We start from the raw sequence: 13143 nt of genomic DNA, 5'->3' as shown, positions 1-13143 counted from the left end.
AAATTGCCCTGGTGCGGTGGCAATCGGGGTAATATCAGGGGTTAATCGCAGCTCATAGCTGTGACTAAGCCCTAGATTGGTAATAGCAGGCGTCTATGAGACCCCCCATCACCATTCTGTAATAAGTGACAAGAAATAAACACAAACACTGAAAAAGTCCTTTATTTGAAATAAAATTACAAAAAGCCCCCTCTTTCACCACTTTATTAACCCCATAGACACCCCTGCAGGTCCGATGTAATCCACATGCGGTCCCACGACAATTCAGCTCTGCTACATCTAAAGATCACAGTGCACAGCCATAGAACTGGACTGCCTGCTGTGAGCTTCAGTGAATGAATGAATGAGCCGCACGATCAGCGGTCACTTTACTCAGGTGATTCCCGGTCACAGCTGGCAATACCTGTGACAGGGAATAGTCTGATTGAGATCACCGCTAAATTCGCGGCTTACTCATTCTCTGTAAAGACCCGCAGACTGGGTCTGTGATTGGTTGCAGTCAGATGCTGGGGGCGCGTCTGACTGCAACCAATCACAGATGAAAGCAGTGAATATGGAATGAGTGGGGAAGTGGAGGAGCCGCGGGAGGTACAGCTGCGCCGGGGATTCGGTAAATATAGCGCACCTGCTCCAATCCCCCTATCTCCACCAGCATTTAAGTGCTGGCCAGATACCCTGGATCAGTCCCGGGTACCTAGTGACAGGTGGACTCTCAGGGTATCTGTGAGTCCACCTGTCACTAGGGTGAAAAACCGTAGCAAAAGCACTGAAAAGAACTGACATGTTCATTCTTTTCAGAACGCAGCAAAACCGGAGGTGGTTCACAAAACCGTCAGGAAAAAATCCTGTGATTTCAGAAATCTCATAGACTTTGCAGGGACTATAAAAAGCAGCGTTTTATTACCATGGATTTGTATAGAACCAAGGCAAATCTGTAGCTAAAAATCGCTGCAAAAACACCCAGTGTGAACATAGCCTTATAGTCTCTTTATTTTGCTGGAGGCATGACATTATCTTTGAACAAATACTTATTTGTTCTAAGAAAAGCCAATAGAGTGACAGTAAATTAAATTATAGGCTTTTTCTTAAATACATATCATTAGAAATCTCATAATTTCCCTCTGTATTACATGTATACAGGTTTTACTTTCATTAGTGATGAGCGGGCATGCTCGCTTCTGCTCTTTACTCGATCGAGCATCAAAGTTTAAAAATGCTGGACTTTCCCATTGACTTTTACTATACTAGGTACCCAAGCACCCCAACGTTCAATCGAGTAATGAGCAGTGCCGAGCACGCTCGCTCATTACTGGCTTTCATATGAGCTGAGTCAGACTTTGATCCTCTCTGGTGGGTACCATCTGTAAAGGTTTAATTTATTCTAAATAACACACAGTATCTGAATCATAACACGGTAAATAGAGTTTTGTTCCAAGATCTAACAGGACTTTCATAGTTTTGTGGAGTTGATGGTTTACAGAATATTAAAGAATCTGTTCACCTATCTTTTTATATATACACAAAATATGAATCACAAATTTGGTAAATTAATTTACTAATGCATTCCGATACAAAACAAATAATTGGAAAAACAAATAAAGGTGAACATTTTCCCCATTATCTGCCAGGAACCAACATATTACCACATAAAGAATATTTTTATTCATGAGCCATGTAATAAATTGTCCCTGTGCATCATGCAGCCCAGATAAAGGAGGATACATCTGTTTATAGATAATTAATCTGTAAGAGGAGGACATAGCTGCTTCTACAGAACAAATTTATTGTAGGTGAAAGGAAGACAATGATGCTTATGAAAGGCAACTCTAAATCTCTTACTATATACACACAAAGCTAGCAGCTGCCACATCACACTGAGGAAAAGGATTTGACGTGGGTAATCTCTGTTACTGCTGATCCATAATACAAAGGAATCCATCTAATAGTCTTGCTAATATATTTATATCCCGTGTAGAATAAGATAGCATCACAGATCCCCCTTAATATTATTTCCTCCTCAATCACATTTCTCCCCCTCCATTACAGTGGTATCCCTCTGCTCTGTAGCTGGAAGTCTTACTCAGCTGTTAAAATAGTTAGACAGTGTAGGACCTGACTTCAAGTTATTCCTTTTTTTCATTGAGCTATTCCTATCTTAACATTTCATGGCTGAGATGATAATTCTTTACAGACTATGACCACTAAATGTGGAGCTATGTGAGCCAGATTAACTTGAGATTTAAGAAAATAGCATAGGTCACTGTGCTATGTGGATTCCTTAACTGTGATTTATTTTTATTGGGATCACATAAAAAGCAAAGCTCAACCTCTCTCTGTTTTTGTGGCTCCACCTGTAGAAGCCAGAGCCTATATGAAGCCATGAAAAGATGGGACGGAAAATGCCCTGTTTGTTAGGCTTTCATTGCTAAAATACTGATTAATTTTCTAAATTATATATATTTACCAAAACTAATATTTTTGTCTCCTATTACTTCTTGGGTTTTATTAGTGTTATAAACTGACATGCAAAAGGGTAACAATGTTTTGAACGTTTTACTTTCTGGCTCCATATCTCACCGTCTACTGCAGCTTTGGACATGAGATTACATCATTTTATAGACAATCATCTTGGCTATTTTATACAGAAATTAGAATTGCAACTATTTAGCATATGATTAGCTATGCAGATTCTTGTCTTGCATTGTTACTGTGTTGCTCCTAAAAATCTAAATTATTTGTATTATTTTGTTAGTATTTTGTAAATTCACCTTTGGTTTTCAACACTGCCTGAATCCTTCTGGGCATGCTCTCAATCAATTCAACCATGTCTCGACCAAAATCTGATAACAAGTCTCTTCTACACGTTCCAAATATTGGTCCATACTGGTCGACTCACTTGGGTCATACATACAGCTTTTTCTTCAACTGTACCCACAAGTGTTCAATTGGGTTACAGCATAGGGACTGTGGGCGCCAATCCAGCACCTCTACCCTGTTACCCTTTTGCTCGTCAGTGTATATAGCATAATATGCATTACCCTTCATGTTATACGTATTTTATTTAAAGTGATCCTCCAGGAAAAAGCTAAAACATACTTTGCCTAGAGGGCAAGTACTATCTCAATCTAGAATCTTGGGCCTCACTGATTTGGAGATCCATTGGGGTTTATTTGAATCCTTGCACTCTTCTGCAGTGCTCAAGTCGAAAGAAAATTATATTGTGGCCCATGTAAATTCCTGGGATCTACCGTATTTTTCGCTTTATAAGACACACTTTTGTTCCCCCAAATTTTGGGGAAAGTAGGGGGTGCGTCTTATAATCTGAATATACTGATTATATATTGCAGGGTCCAGGGGAGGTGGGGGCAGCTCTGGAGCGGTGCTGGAGGCTGGGGGGGTGGCTGAGGGAGGCTGGTGAGCTGGTGCAGGCTGCAGCGGGAGATCTCCTGCTCCCGCTCATATAATATGCACTGCCGCTGTCCATCACTGTGGTGCTGAAACCACATCGCGGTGACGGGCTGTGGTAGCGGCGCATATTATATGTGCCTGTGCTCCCCTTTGATGGCACATGCCTCCCTGTGTTAGATATGCCCCCCATGCTGCTGCCCATAGTAAAATAAAAAACTCTTTACTTACCTCTTCCAGCGTGTCTCCCCGGTTTCCCTCCTGCCACTGTGATCATGCACGCAGAGATGTCACTCTTCTGTGCCGATCACATGACCGGCACCGAGAACCAGGAAGTGCAGGAACTCAGCAGCACGGAGGGAGACACGAGGAAGGACAGCGCTGGAGAAGGTAAGGAAAGAGTTTATTTTACTATAAGCAGCAGCATGGGGGCCATATCAAACACAGGGTGATGTGTGCCAGCCATAGGGGGCCATGTGCAGCAATAGGGGCCGTATGCCAGCCATAGGGGGTCATGGGCAGCATTAGGAGCCGTGTGCCAGCCACAGGGGGCCATGGGCAGCAATAGGGGCCATGTGCCAGCCACAGGGGGCCATGGGCAGCAATAGGGGCCATGTGCCAGCCACAAGGGGCCATGGGCAGCCATAAGGGCCGTGTGCCAGCGACAGGGGGCCATGGGCAGAAATAGGGGCCATGTGCCAGCCACAGGGGGCCGTGTGCCAGCCATAGGGGGCCGGGTACCAGCCATAGGGGACGTGTGCCAGCCATAGGGGACATGTGGCATCACTGGGGGACGTGTGCCAGCACAAGGGGGCTATATTCAATATAAGGGGGCCATATCCAGATTAAGGGGGCTAATTTTAGGATGGGGGGCTATGAGGGACATATACCCTATATGATTTGTTAGATGGACACTGGCAATATAAGCCGGACCCCATTTATTAAAAAAAAAATCTCTTTTCCTTCACCAAATTTGGCGGTGCGTCTTATAATCAGGTGCATCTTATAAAGCGAAAAATACGGTATTTTGTACTGTAAACACAATGCAAAAGAGACATGGAGAGAAACCCTCATGAATCACCAGATCAATATAATCTTTAAAGCATAACTTTGGAGTTAATGTAATTCACATCAGGCCACATCTGGATGTTTAGCTTTTGCCAAGAGGTTCACTCAAATCTAGCTCTAAAAATTATAGCCAAAGTATTTGCATGAACTTTTCTTCTTATTTTTTACTTTTTAAGATGGCTGATGCTGATAATATCAAGAAATTATCAATGGATGCAATTACTGAAAAGAAACACGAGGCTGAACTACCTTTTCCACCTCCTCCCGACACAGCACATCTTCCTGTTATAGTACCCGGAGTACAAGAGCAATCGATCATGCCCCCGCCACCACCAAAAGAGTCATTTTCCAAGTTCTATGAGCAGAGACAAGTAAATGAACTAAAAAGACTTTATCGCCATATGCATCCAGAGCTAAGAAAGAACTTGGAGCATGCTGTGTCCAGAGACATTTCTGAACTGTTAACCACTGATGAGCCAAATCAACAGGATTCAGTTAGCCTAGATGCAGTTTTGTCAGGAGAGGTACAGTCCATGCGCTGGATTTTCGAAAACTGGAATTTGGATACCATTGGAGATCACCAGAGTAACCGAAAGCTGACTGAGGAAGAATCCGTACTTGGTGGCAATGTTAAAAACACGTCTTTAATATTTCAAGGCCAGACAAGCAATGGTGGTAAAAGGTCCTCATCTGCCCCAATTGGAGAAGATCAGACTAAGGGAGATGTGAAAACAGCTTTGTGGTTATTTGAAACACAACCACTTGATTCATTAAATAAAATATATCCTGAAGATTCTGATGTCCAGCAAGCAGTCTTAAAAGACCCAGTTGAAAAAGGTGATGTGAGTGGAACCAAAATTCTCTTTGAGACACAATCACTAGATGAAGTTGGTCGCTGCAACTCTATAGAAGAGCATAGCATTCTTCAGCTTAAGTCTGAAATACAAGAACTGAAAGGAGAAGTGAATAAAACAATCAAATATTTTCAAACTGAGCCTTTGTGTGCAATAAGAGATAAAACTGGCACTGTTCATGAGATTAAATCTATTTGTAGGGAAGAAACTCGGAATAATGAAGTAAAAACAGCCAGGTGGTTGTTTGAAACTCAGCCTTTGGACACTTTTCATAAGGATACATCTAAAGTTAAAGTCATTAGAGGAATATCTTTGGAAGAGATCGCAAAAGGAGGTGTGAATGCAACCAAATGGATATTTGAAACTCAACCATTAGACACAATAAAAGAGAACATAGACGAAGGACTATTTCATCCCTCTGTAGATGCTGTTCAAGGCGTAGACGTGAACAAGCAGCGTAGTATCTTTGAAAAGCAAACTCTTGATTCCATACATGATAACGCTGATGGAAAATTAGCTGCTACAGAAGAAATATTGCCTGGAGATGTGAAGTCAACACTGTGGCTCTTTGAAACACAACCAATTGAAGCGCTCAAAGGCAGCTTAGAAGTTGGACAATTAAAAAAGGTTGAGCTACTAAATGAAGAAAAAGGAGATGTTCAACAAAGGAAACATGTTTTCGAAACATGTTCTTTAGACAAAATTACCAAAAAAGAGGACAAATCAACAGAACAATATGTATCCACCACAGAAGAAATTATAAAGGGAGATGTGAAGTCATTCAAAAACCTATTTGAAACACTTCCATATGAGAGTAATAGAAACCGACAGAGTGTTCAAGTCTCCACTCAGGATGAAATTAAGTTAGGGAATGTGAAGACGAATCAAGCTTTGTTTGAAAGCACACCACTTTACGCTATAGAAGATAGCTTGGGCAATTACCATGAAGTTACATCTGTCAGTCGGGAACAAGTAATAAGTAGTGATGTTAAAAATTACAAGTGGATGTTTGAAACAAAACCATTGGATCAGTTTAGTGAAAGTATCCAAAAGGTAGATATCATTAAGGGGATCACAAAACAAGAAATTATGTCTGGTGACGTGGAAACAGCAAGATGGATGTTTGAAACACAACCTGTTGACATCATTCATCCGGATAAGAATGTGAGAGATGAACAATGCACAGCCCAGAAAGAAGACCCACAAAAAGGTGATGTTACCAAATGTCGATGGCTCTTTGAGACCCAGCCTATTGACAAGTTATATGATAAATCAGACCAAAAACACGAGAAAGAACTTCCAATTCAAGGCGATGTCAATTCCTACACTTGGATGTTTGAAACTCAACCACTTGATTCTATTTCAGACTGTAAAGAGCGTCATATAAAAGTAAGCGCTGCTTCCCCAGACAATCTGGAAGGTGTTAATGTAAAAACAGCCAGACATTTGTTTGAGACTGAACATTTAGACAGTCTTTCTTCTACTAATGAACAGAAAAAAATGATAAGGTATTCTAGTCGTGTTGAAATTCAATCAGGTGAAGTGTCAAGAGTGAAAGAGATTTTTGAGTCAAAGCCAAATGTTTGTGGCCCATTACAAAGCGCAAAAACTCCTGAAGAAGAAAATGTAACAGTCGGTTCAGTAAATAAATTCACTTGGCTTTTTGAAAATTGTCCAATTGACTCTATGACAAATCATGAAGATGGAATCCAAGAATTACTTCCTGAAAAGGACATAGAAGGTGGAGATGTTGGAGGAAAAAAATTCATCTTTGAAACATATTCTTTAGATCAGATCCACAATGATTCTGACGAGAAAGAGATCCAGAAGATACAAGAAACTGTTACTAGAGGAGATATAAAGTCTTGTACTATGCTTTTTGAAACAAAGCCATTATATGCAATCCAGGACAAAGGAGGAAAGTACCATGAAGTAAAATCAGTAAAGAAAGAAGAAATTCAAAAGGGAGATGTGAAGGGTTCAAAATGGCTATTTGAAACAAAACCACTTGACATGATCAAGAGGGATGAAGAAGTTTTTGTCATTAGAGCTGTGACACAAGAAGATATTGAAAAGGGCTGTGTCAAGGCTGCCAGGTGGAGGTTTGAGACGGAGCCATTGGATTCCATTAACGACACTAAAAAGCACATGGCTAAAACAGTTGATGATGTACGTAAAGGTGATGTCCAATTTAATAAGCAACTGTTTGAATCTCAAGAAGTCAACCAGAATAGATATGTTAGACTGGTTAGTGTCAGTGATGTACAGAAGGGAAATGTTAGGACTTCTACTTGGCTCTTTGAAAACCAACCAATCGATTGCTTGAAAGGAGATGATCAAGAACATTGCGGTATTGTAAAAGTGCAAAGAGAAGACAATCAAAAAGGTGATGTTAAGCGTTGTACATGGTTATTTGAATCTCAACCATTAGACAGCCTGAAAGATGCTGAAATCCCAGCAGCTGTTCAAGCTACAGAAGGAATTCCCAAAGCCAATGTGAAGAGCACAACCTGGCTGTTTGAAAGCACACCTCTAGATAAATTTGACTTTGAACACTCATCTAGTATAGAAAAGAAAAATATAAGCGTAAAAAACACACTTGATGCTTTTCTTTCCCATAATATAATTCAGCATAAAGGAATAGTCATTGAAAATAATAACGGTGGGCATGTGAAGATGATAAAATATCACTTATCAACACAGACAGCAACAGAAATTCAGAAGGAAGAAATTGTTGGAGGAAATCTCCAGAGAATCCTATTACAGCTTCTCCACCGAACTGATGTAGAAGCTGATTGTCTACTGGTTGAAGAAAACAGCAGCGGACAAATCATTGCAACTAAATTCAATCTTCTGAACCCTGTCCAGTCAACAGAACAGAATGAAGAAACTTTCAAAGATGATATAGCCAAAATCCTTACACTTTTGGTCAATGAAGATGCTTCTACAAAAACTGGTATCATTATGGAAGAATCAGAAAGTGGTTCAGTAAAAATTATTATCTATGCCCTGTCAGTACACTGTCAATTTAACATGGCTCAGGAGGATATTCTCAAAGGTAATGTCAAATCCACAATTGGGAATCTCCTTGCATGTGGCAAAGAAAACAAATCAAGAAACTCAGTGACTCTGGAGCAAAATGAAAAAGGAAACGTCCAATTATTCACAAACTGCATTGAGAAAGGTGATCTTGGATACTTAAAAAGTCTTCAAACAGAATCAGAATTAGATGCTCTTACAAATTCTCAGAGTGAATGCATAGAGCAACAGGTAACTACCAAGCAATGTAAGCAGTCATCTACTGAAAGCAAAGCAGAGACAGAACATGTGTTTGTTACATCTACTCCCGTGTTCCACCCTGTACAATTTCATAAGAATGTGACAGAATGTGTTGTGGAGGAAACCATGGGATCTCCTGATGCTCAAAAATCTTTACCTGGATGTACCATAGAAAATAAGAGTATCAGTCTGAGTAGTGCTGCAGAAAGCAAGACAACTCTAAAGGAAAGCACATACACCAAGCAAACATCTGGAGAACCTGAGGGTTCCAACCCCAATACATTACAAAATAACAGCGCCACTAGCACCGATCTACAAGCTGCATTATTAGATCTGAGACAGGCGACAGCTGAAGCCAGGACTATCCAAAAACAAGTTGAATGCAAGATACAAAACAATGCTCAACAAATCCAAGTTACCAACAAAGAAGCAGAAAACAGTATCATCCAACCAGTCCAAGCAACATGTCATCAAGAACATGCAACAGTAAAGCAAACAGCAAGCGTCACGGCCACTGTTAAAGACAAACGGACGTCCTATGTGAGTCTTCACACATCTACCAAAAAGGTCAGTGTTTCTGAGGAAGAGAAAGCTTCTTGTGAGAATAAAGAAATCATTAGAGCAGAAACTAGCAACATTAAAGATGATGCTGAGCCCCCGAAACAAGCAAAAAATTATTTAAATCCCTTTAATGATTGCGACTATAAGGCACACATAGTACAAGAAGAAAGGGATCAAGATATTGTCAGGGGAGATGTAAAGGCAGCCATCAGAGCATTACAGAATGCTTCAAAAGAGCAGAGAGAAATAGAAAAGGAAGAAGTTATAAAAGGTAATTTAACATCCACCCTTGAATCTCTTCAAAAGTCTAATGTAAATGTATCAAAGGGTGACTTTAAAGCCGCTATGATATACAGAAATGCAGGGCAATCGTATGCTTCATGTAAAAGGAATTCTGATGCTCAGCACAGGACAGATCAGGTTATTACAAAGTCAATTCAACAATCTGATATTAACTCTCCTCCTTCTCCAGCTCCTGTGATCGAACAAGAAAGGTGTCAAGCTCCCAACCCAAGTAATGTAGAAGCAACAAAGGATGACTTGGAAAAGCCGAATAATCCGATTGCAAGTACTAAAGATTTTATTGAAGAGGCCTGTGGAAATACAGTAGATAAAAATGTTAGTATATCTCAAACTAGTCAAATAATACAAAGAAAAAAGCCAGCACTACCACCAAAACCTAAGCACTTGTTACCAGGTGTATGCCCATCACTTAGACACAAAAACAAAGCCTTGACTACATCATCATGTCCAACTTCAATCCCTTCAACTCCATCTAATCCATGTACTTTTAAAGGTACACTAGAACCAGCCAATATGACAATGCTCATCCAAGCTCCAAGCAATGTCCCAAATGCTTGCATGTATCCTTCTACAAGTATACATCCAGAATCGGAGAAGGAAATGCGTCTTCATAAAGAATCCAAATTATGCAGCCAAAACCATCAGATTACCCATAAGGATCAGACCTGCCAGGAAGAGTGTGTGATCACATTTCAGAAAAAGAGAGAAGATATATTAAATGATTGCAGTACTCATTCAGATCCTAACCCAATAATGTATACAATGCCAGAAGACCATTTAAGACCAATTTCAGAACAAGACTTAAACAGACAGACACTATTTGAAAATTTAGAAAGTGACGACGTGGCCTCAAAAAAGTCAATTGATTTGGTACAATCAAGAACAAATGTTAGTCATTCAGATAACAAGAATGTCATAATGAGGATAAAGCGAAAAAAGGAATCAGAAGATGCAAGACGACAGCGATTATCCATTCATATGGATGAAATAATGAAGGACAACGTAAAGACAGCAACAGATATTTTTGAAAATTTGAGAAAACAAGACGAGTTGGAGAAGATTTTGAAAAAAGTAGAAGAATTAGAAGAAAATACCAGCACTGTTGATGTAAATTCAATGAGGGGATTATTTCAAACTGTTCCAGATTGGGTGGTAAACGCAAAAGAAAACACCTCTTCTGTTCCGAAGGATGAAGAAAGTCAAAAGGAAGAAATATTTCAGATGCAGAAGGAAGATTCTGAAATTGTCTCATCAGTGGAACTTGCCTTTGAGGACCTTGAAAGGGCAAGTGCAGAAATCAAACATTTAAAAGAGCAGACCCTGACAAAAATTTTAGAAATCGAAGAAACAATTAAGAAAGCACTTTATGCGGTTTCCAACTTAAAATCAGATTCTGATATAGCAAGTCTTTCAAGTCTATTCCGTGAATCTTTAGGAACGTCTACCAATGCTTCGAACAACATAAGAAAAATTAGTATTGTTTCCAGTAAAGCGAAAGCAGAAAAACCAACACAACTTTTTGAGAAAATGAATACAGAAGCTCTAAATCACGAAAAAAAAGAGACTAAAAAATCAGAACTGGATGTAACTACTGGTGTCTCCAGTCGTCTATCTCCAACATCTCCTTCTTTCATTACCATAGAGTCTGCTGCCAGAAAGACCTCTCAGCAAAACAGTAGTTCTCTTCCATCAGCCTTAATTTCAAACCAGAATGGAGGCATGCCCCAAGATATGCACGAGCAAGGTATTGATGGTAAAGACGAGAATGAGAGAAATTCTGTAGAGAGTGTAGATCCTTTTCTTCAGTGGAGTGCATGTGACAATGGACAATCTGGATCTCTCAGCATTCCAGCCGTTTGTGAACAAAACTCTAACCAACCATCAAGTCCCAATTCACAAAGGCAAAAAAGTGTCTTAGAGTTGAAAACTGGGCAAGAAAGTCCCAAACTAATTGGAACAACAATAGTTACTGAGAAATATGAAGAATCTGATCAGTATGGCAACAAAATTATGAGGTCTAAGACATCTACGACAGTTACTAAGCAATCCGACACTCATAGTTCTTCAACATTTGAGTTTGTATCTGCTCCTCCTCGATATGAAGTGACTGCTTCTCCTCTTCTTAGAAGACATGTGGTCTCAAATGTAGACAACTCAATTAACAAAGGAAACGAAACTGGTGTGGTATTTGTCACTTTTGGGAATTCAAAACCAACTCAAAAATGATGATTTCATTAAGTGTGTGGTAATAGGACAATGTCAGCCAGCGTTATAAAGTCCCTCAACATGGGTCAACGAAATCTCACTATGCACGTACTGTCTCCATGAATTGGAATGTTCCTTGGCCAGAGCATTATTATTAGGTACTAAAGAAGTGCAAGTAAAGGAAAAAAATGAAGAAAGTAAATGTGCTAGTGCTACAGCTCAACTGTTTCAGTCACTGTACCTGAGTGAAATCTAAAATGACCAGAACAAATTTAGATTTTGGAATAAATATTAAAGCTGGCCTCTACCATAACCTTGCACACATGGCCAAGGGGAAGAACCTTTTGGTAGTGGCTTACTATGTCACCCATAGGATGCATGGAACAGTCATGTTAAGCATCATCTGAAATCTGCCATCGGAGGGCAGAGATTATTATCTGGTCTCACAAAAATGGTCTGGCGCTGACAACTTATGTTATGGCCAGCTTTAACTCAGTTTATAATGGGACACAGTGGGTTTAAATTGGGTGGAATTTGCCCATAGAATTTTTTTTAGAGCACATGGTAGTGTCTTATAACTGATAAATCTTGAAGAAGATAGAACACTGATATTTCTCTAATAAAACTCTAAAATGTTCTATGCCTTTCTTAACATGATCAAATTTTAGAATTTTAAAATATTCAACACTGTAATTTATTATTTGTAAGAATGTGTTTTTTTATTTTTAGAGTTTATGCATAAAACGTGAAATGTATCAATATATTACCTTTGTATAGTAATTCTTTCCACATGAAATTCTTTTATAAATCTTATGCACCATTGTCTGTGATAAGGACTTTGTTTTTCATGTTGCATAATAAATATGTATTTGCATTAAATCTGTATTCAATGTTTTTGTTGTTTTTGTCCTTCCTAGATCAAATAAATTTAGAAGCGTCCTGATCTAGTACAAAGTGGCATTTTCATCATCTGGTCAAAAGAAAATTGGTCATTTATTTTTCATTATAGTCTTTCTCAAAACGTGTCCTCAATTAACAGAATTAAAGGGGTTGTCCACTACCTGGACAAAACCTTTTTTAACTTATGTAGATCCCTGGAAGATACCAATAATATATACCGTATTTTTCATTTTATAAGACTTCACTGGATTATAAGACGCACCCGAAACTTAGAGAAAAAAATAAAATAAAATAAATACCGTATATGGAGCCTGTTTGATAATACAGTGGTGTCTTACCAGGGGGAGCAGCAGCAGTGGGGCAGTGGGTCACAGGAGACAGGGGTGGTGGTGTAGTAGGGCGATGCAGGCAGGTGTACCGGATGCTTGCTGTGGGCGCTTTGAGGCAGAAACATCCAGAAACTGTGGACTTCAAAGAAATGGCGCTCATAGTCGGCGTGTGCGCTGATTGAGCTATCGGCTCAAGGACTAGCCGAGATATCATCTGTACACACACCACCTCCGGGCGC

At 39.6% G+C, this 13143-nt stretch overlaps 1 protein-coding gene across 1 annotated transcript in view; it reads left to right on the top strand.

The window, feature by feature from the left end:
* Positions 1 to 12486, top strand: part of XIRP1 (xin actin binding repeat containing 1) — a 37252-nt gene extending 24766 nt beyond the window's left edge. Inside the window, exon 4 of the mRNA XM_075315402.1 lies at positions 4650 to 12486. Within this exon, the coding sequence (XP_075171517.1) occupies positions 4650 to 11696 (7047 nt within the window). The 3' untranslated portion in view covers positions 11697 to 12486. The remainder of the gene's footprint in view (positions 1 to 4649) is intronic.
* The last annotated feature ends 657 nt before the right edge of the window (positions 12487 to 13143 follow it).

Source organism: Anomaloglossus baeobatrachus, chromosome 6 (assembly GCF_048569485.1).
Source record: "Anomaloglossus baeobatrachus isolate aAnoBae1 chromosome 6, aAnoBae1.hap1, whole genome shotgun sequence".
Classification (NCBI taxonomy): Eukaryota; Metazoa; Chordata; class Amphibia; order Anura; family Aromobatidae; genus Anomaloglossus; species Anomaloglossus baeobatrachus.
The sequence above is the reverse complement of the archived record's forward strand: the minus strand, read 5'-3'. Positions and strand labels throughout refer to the sequence as shown.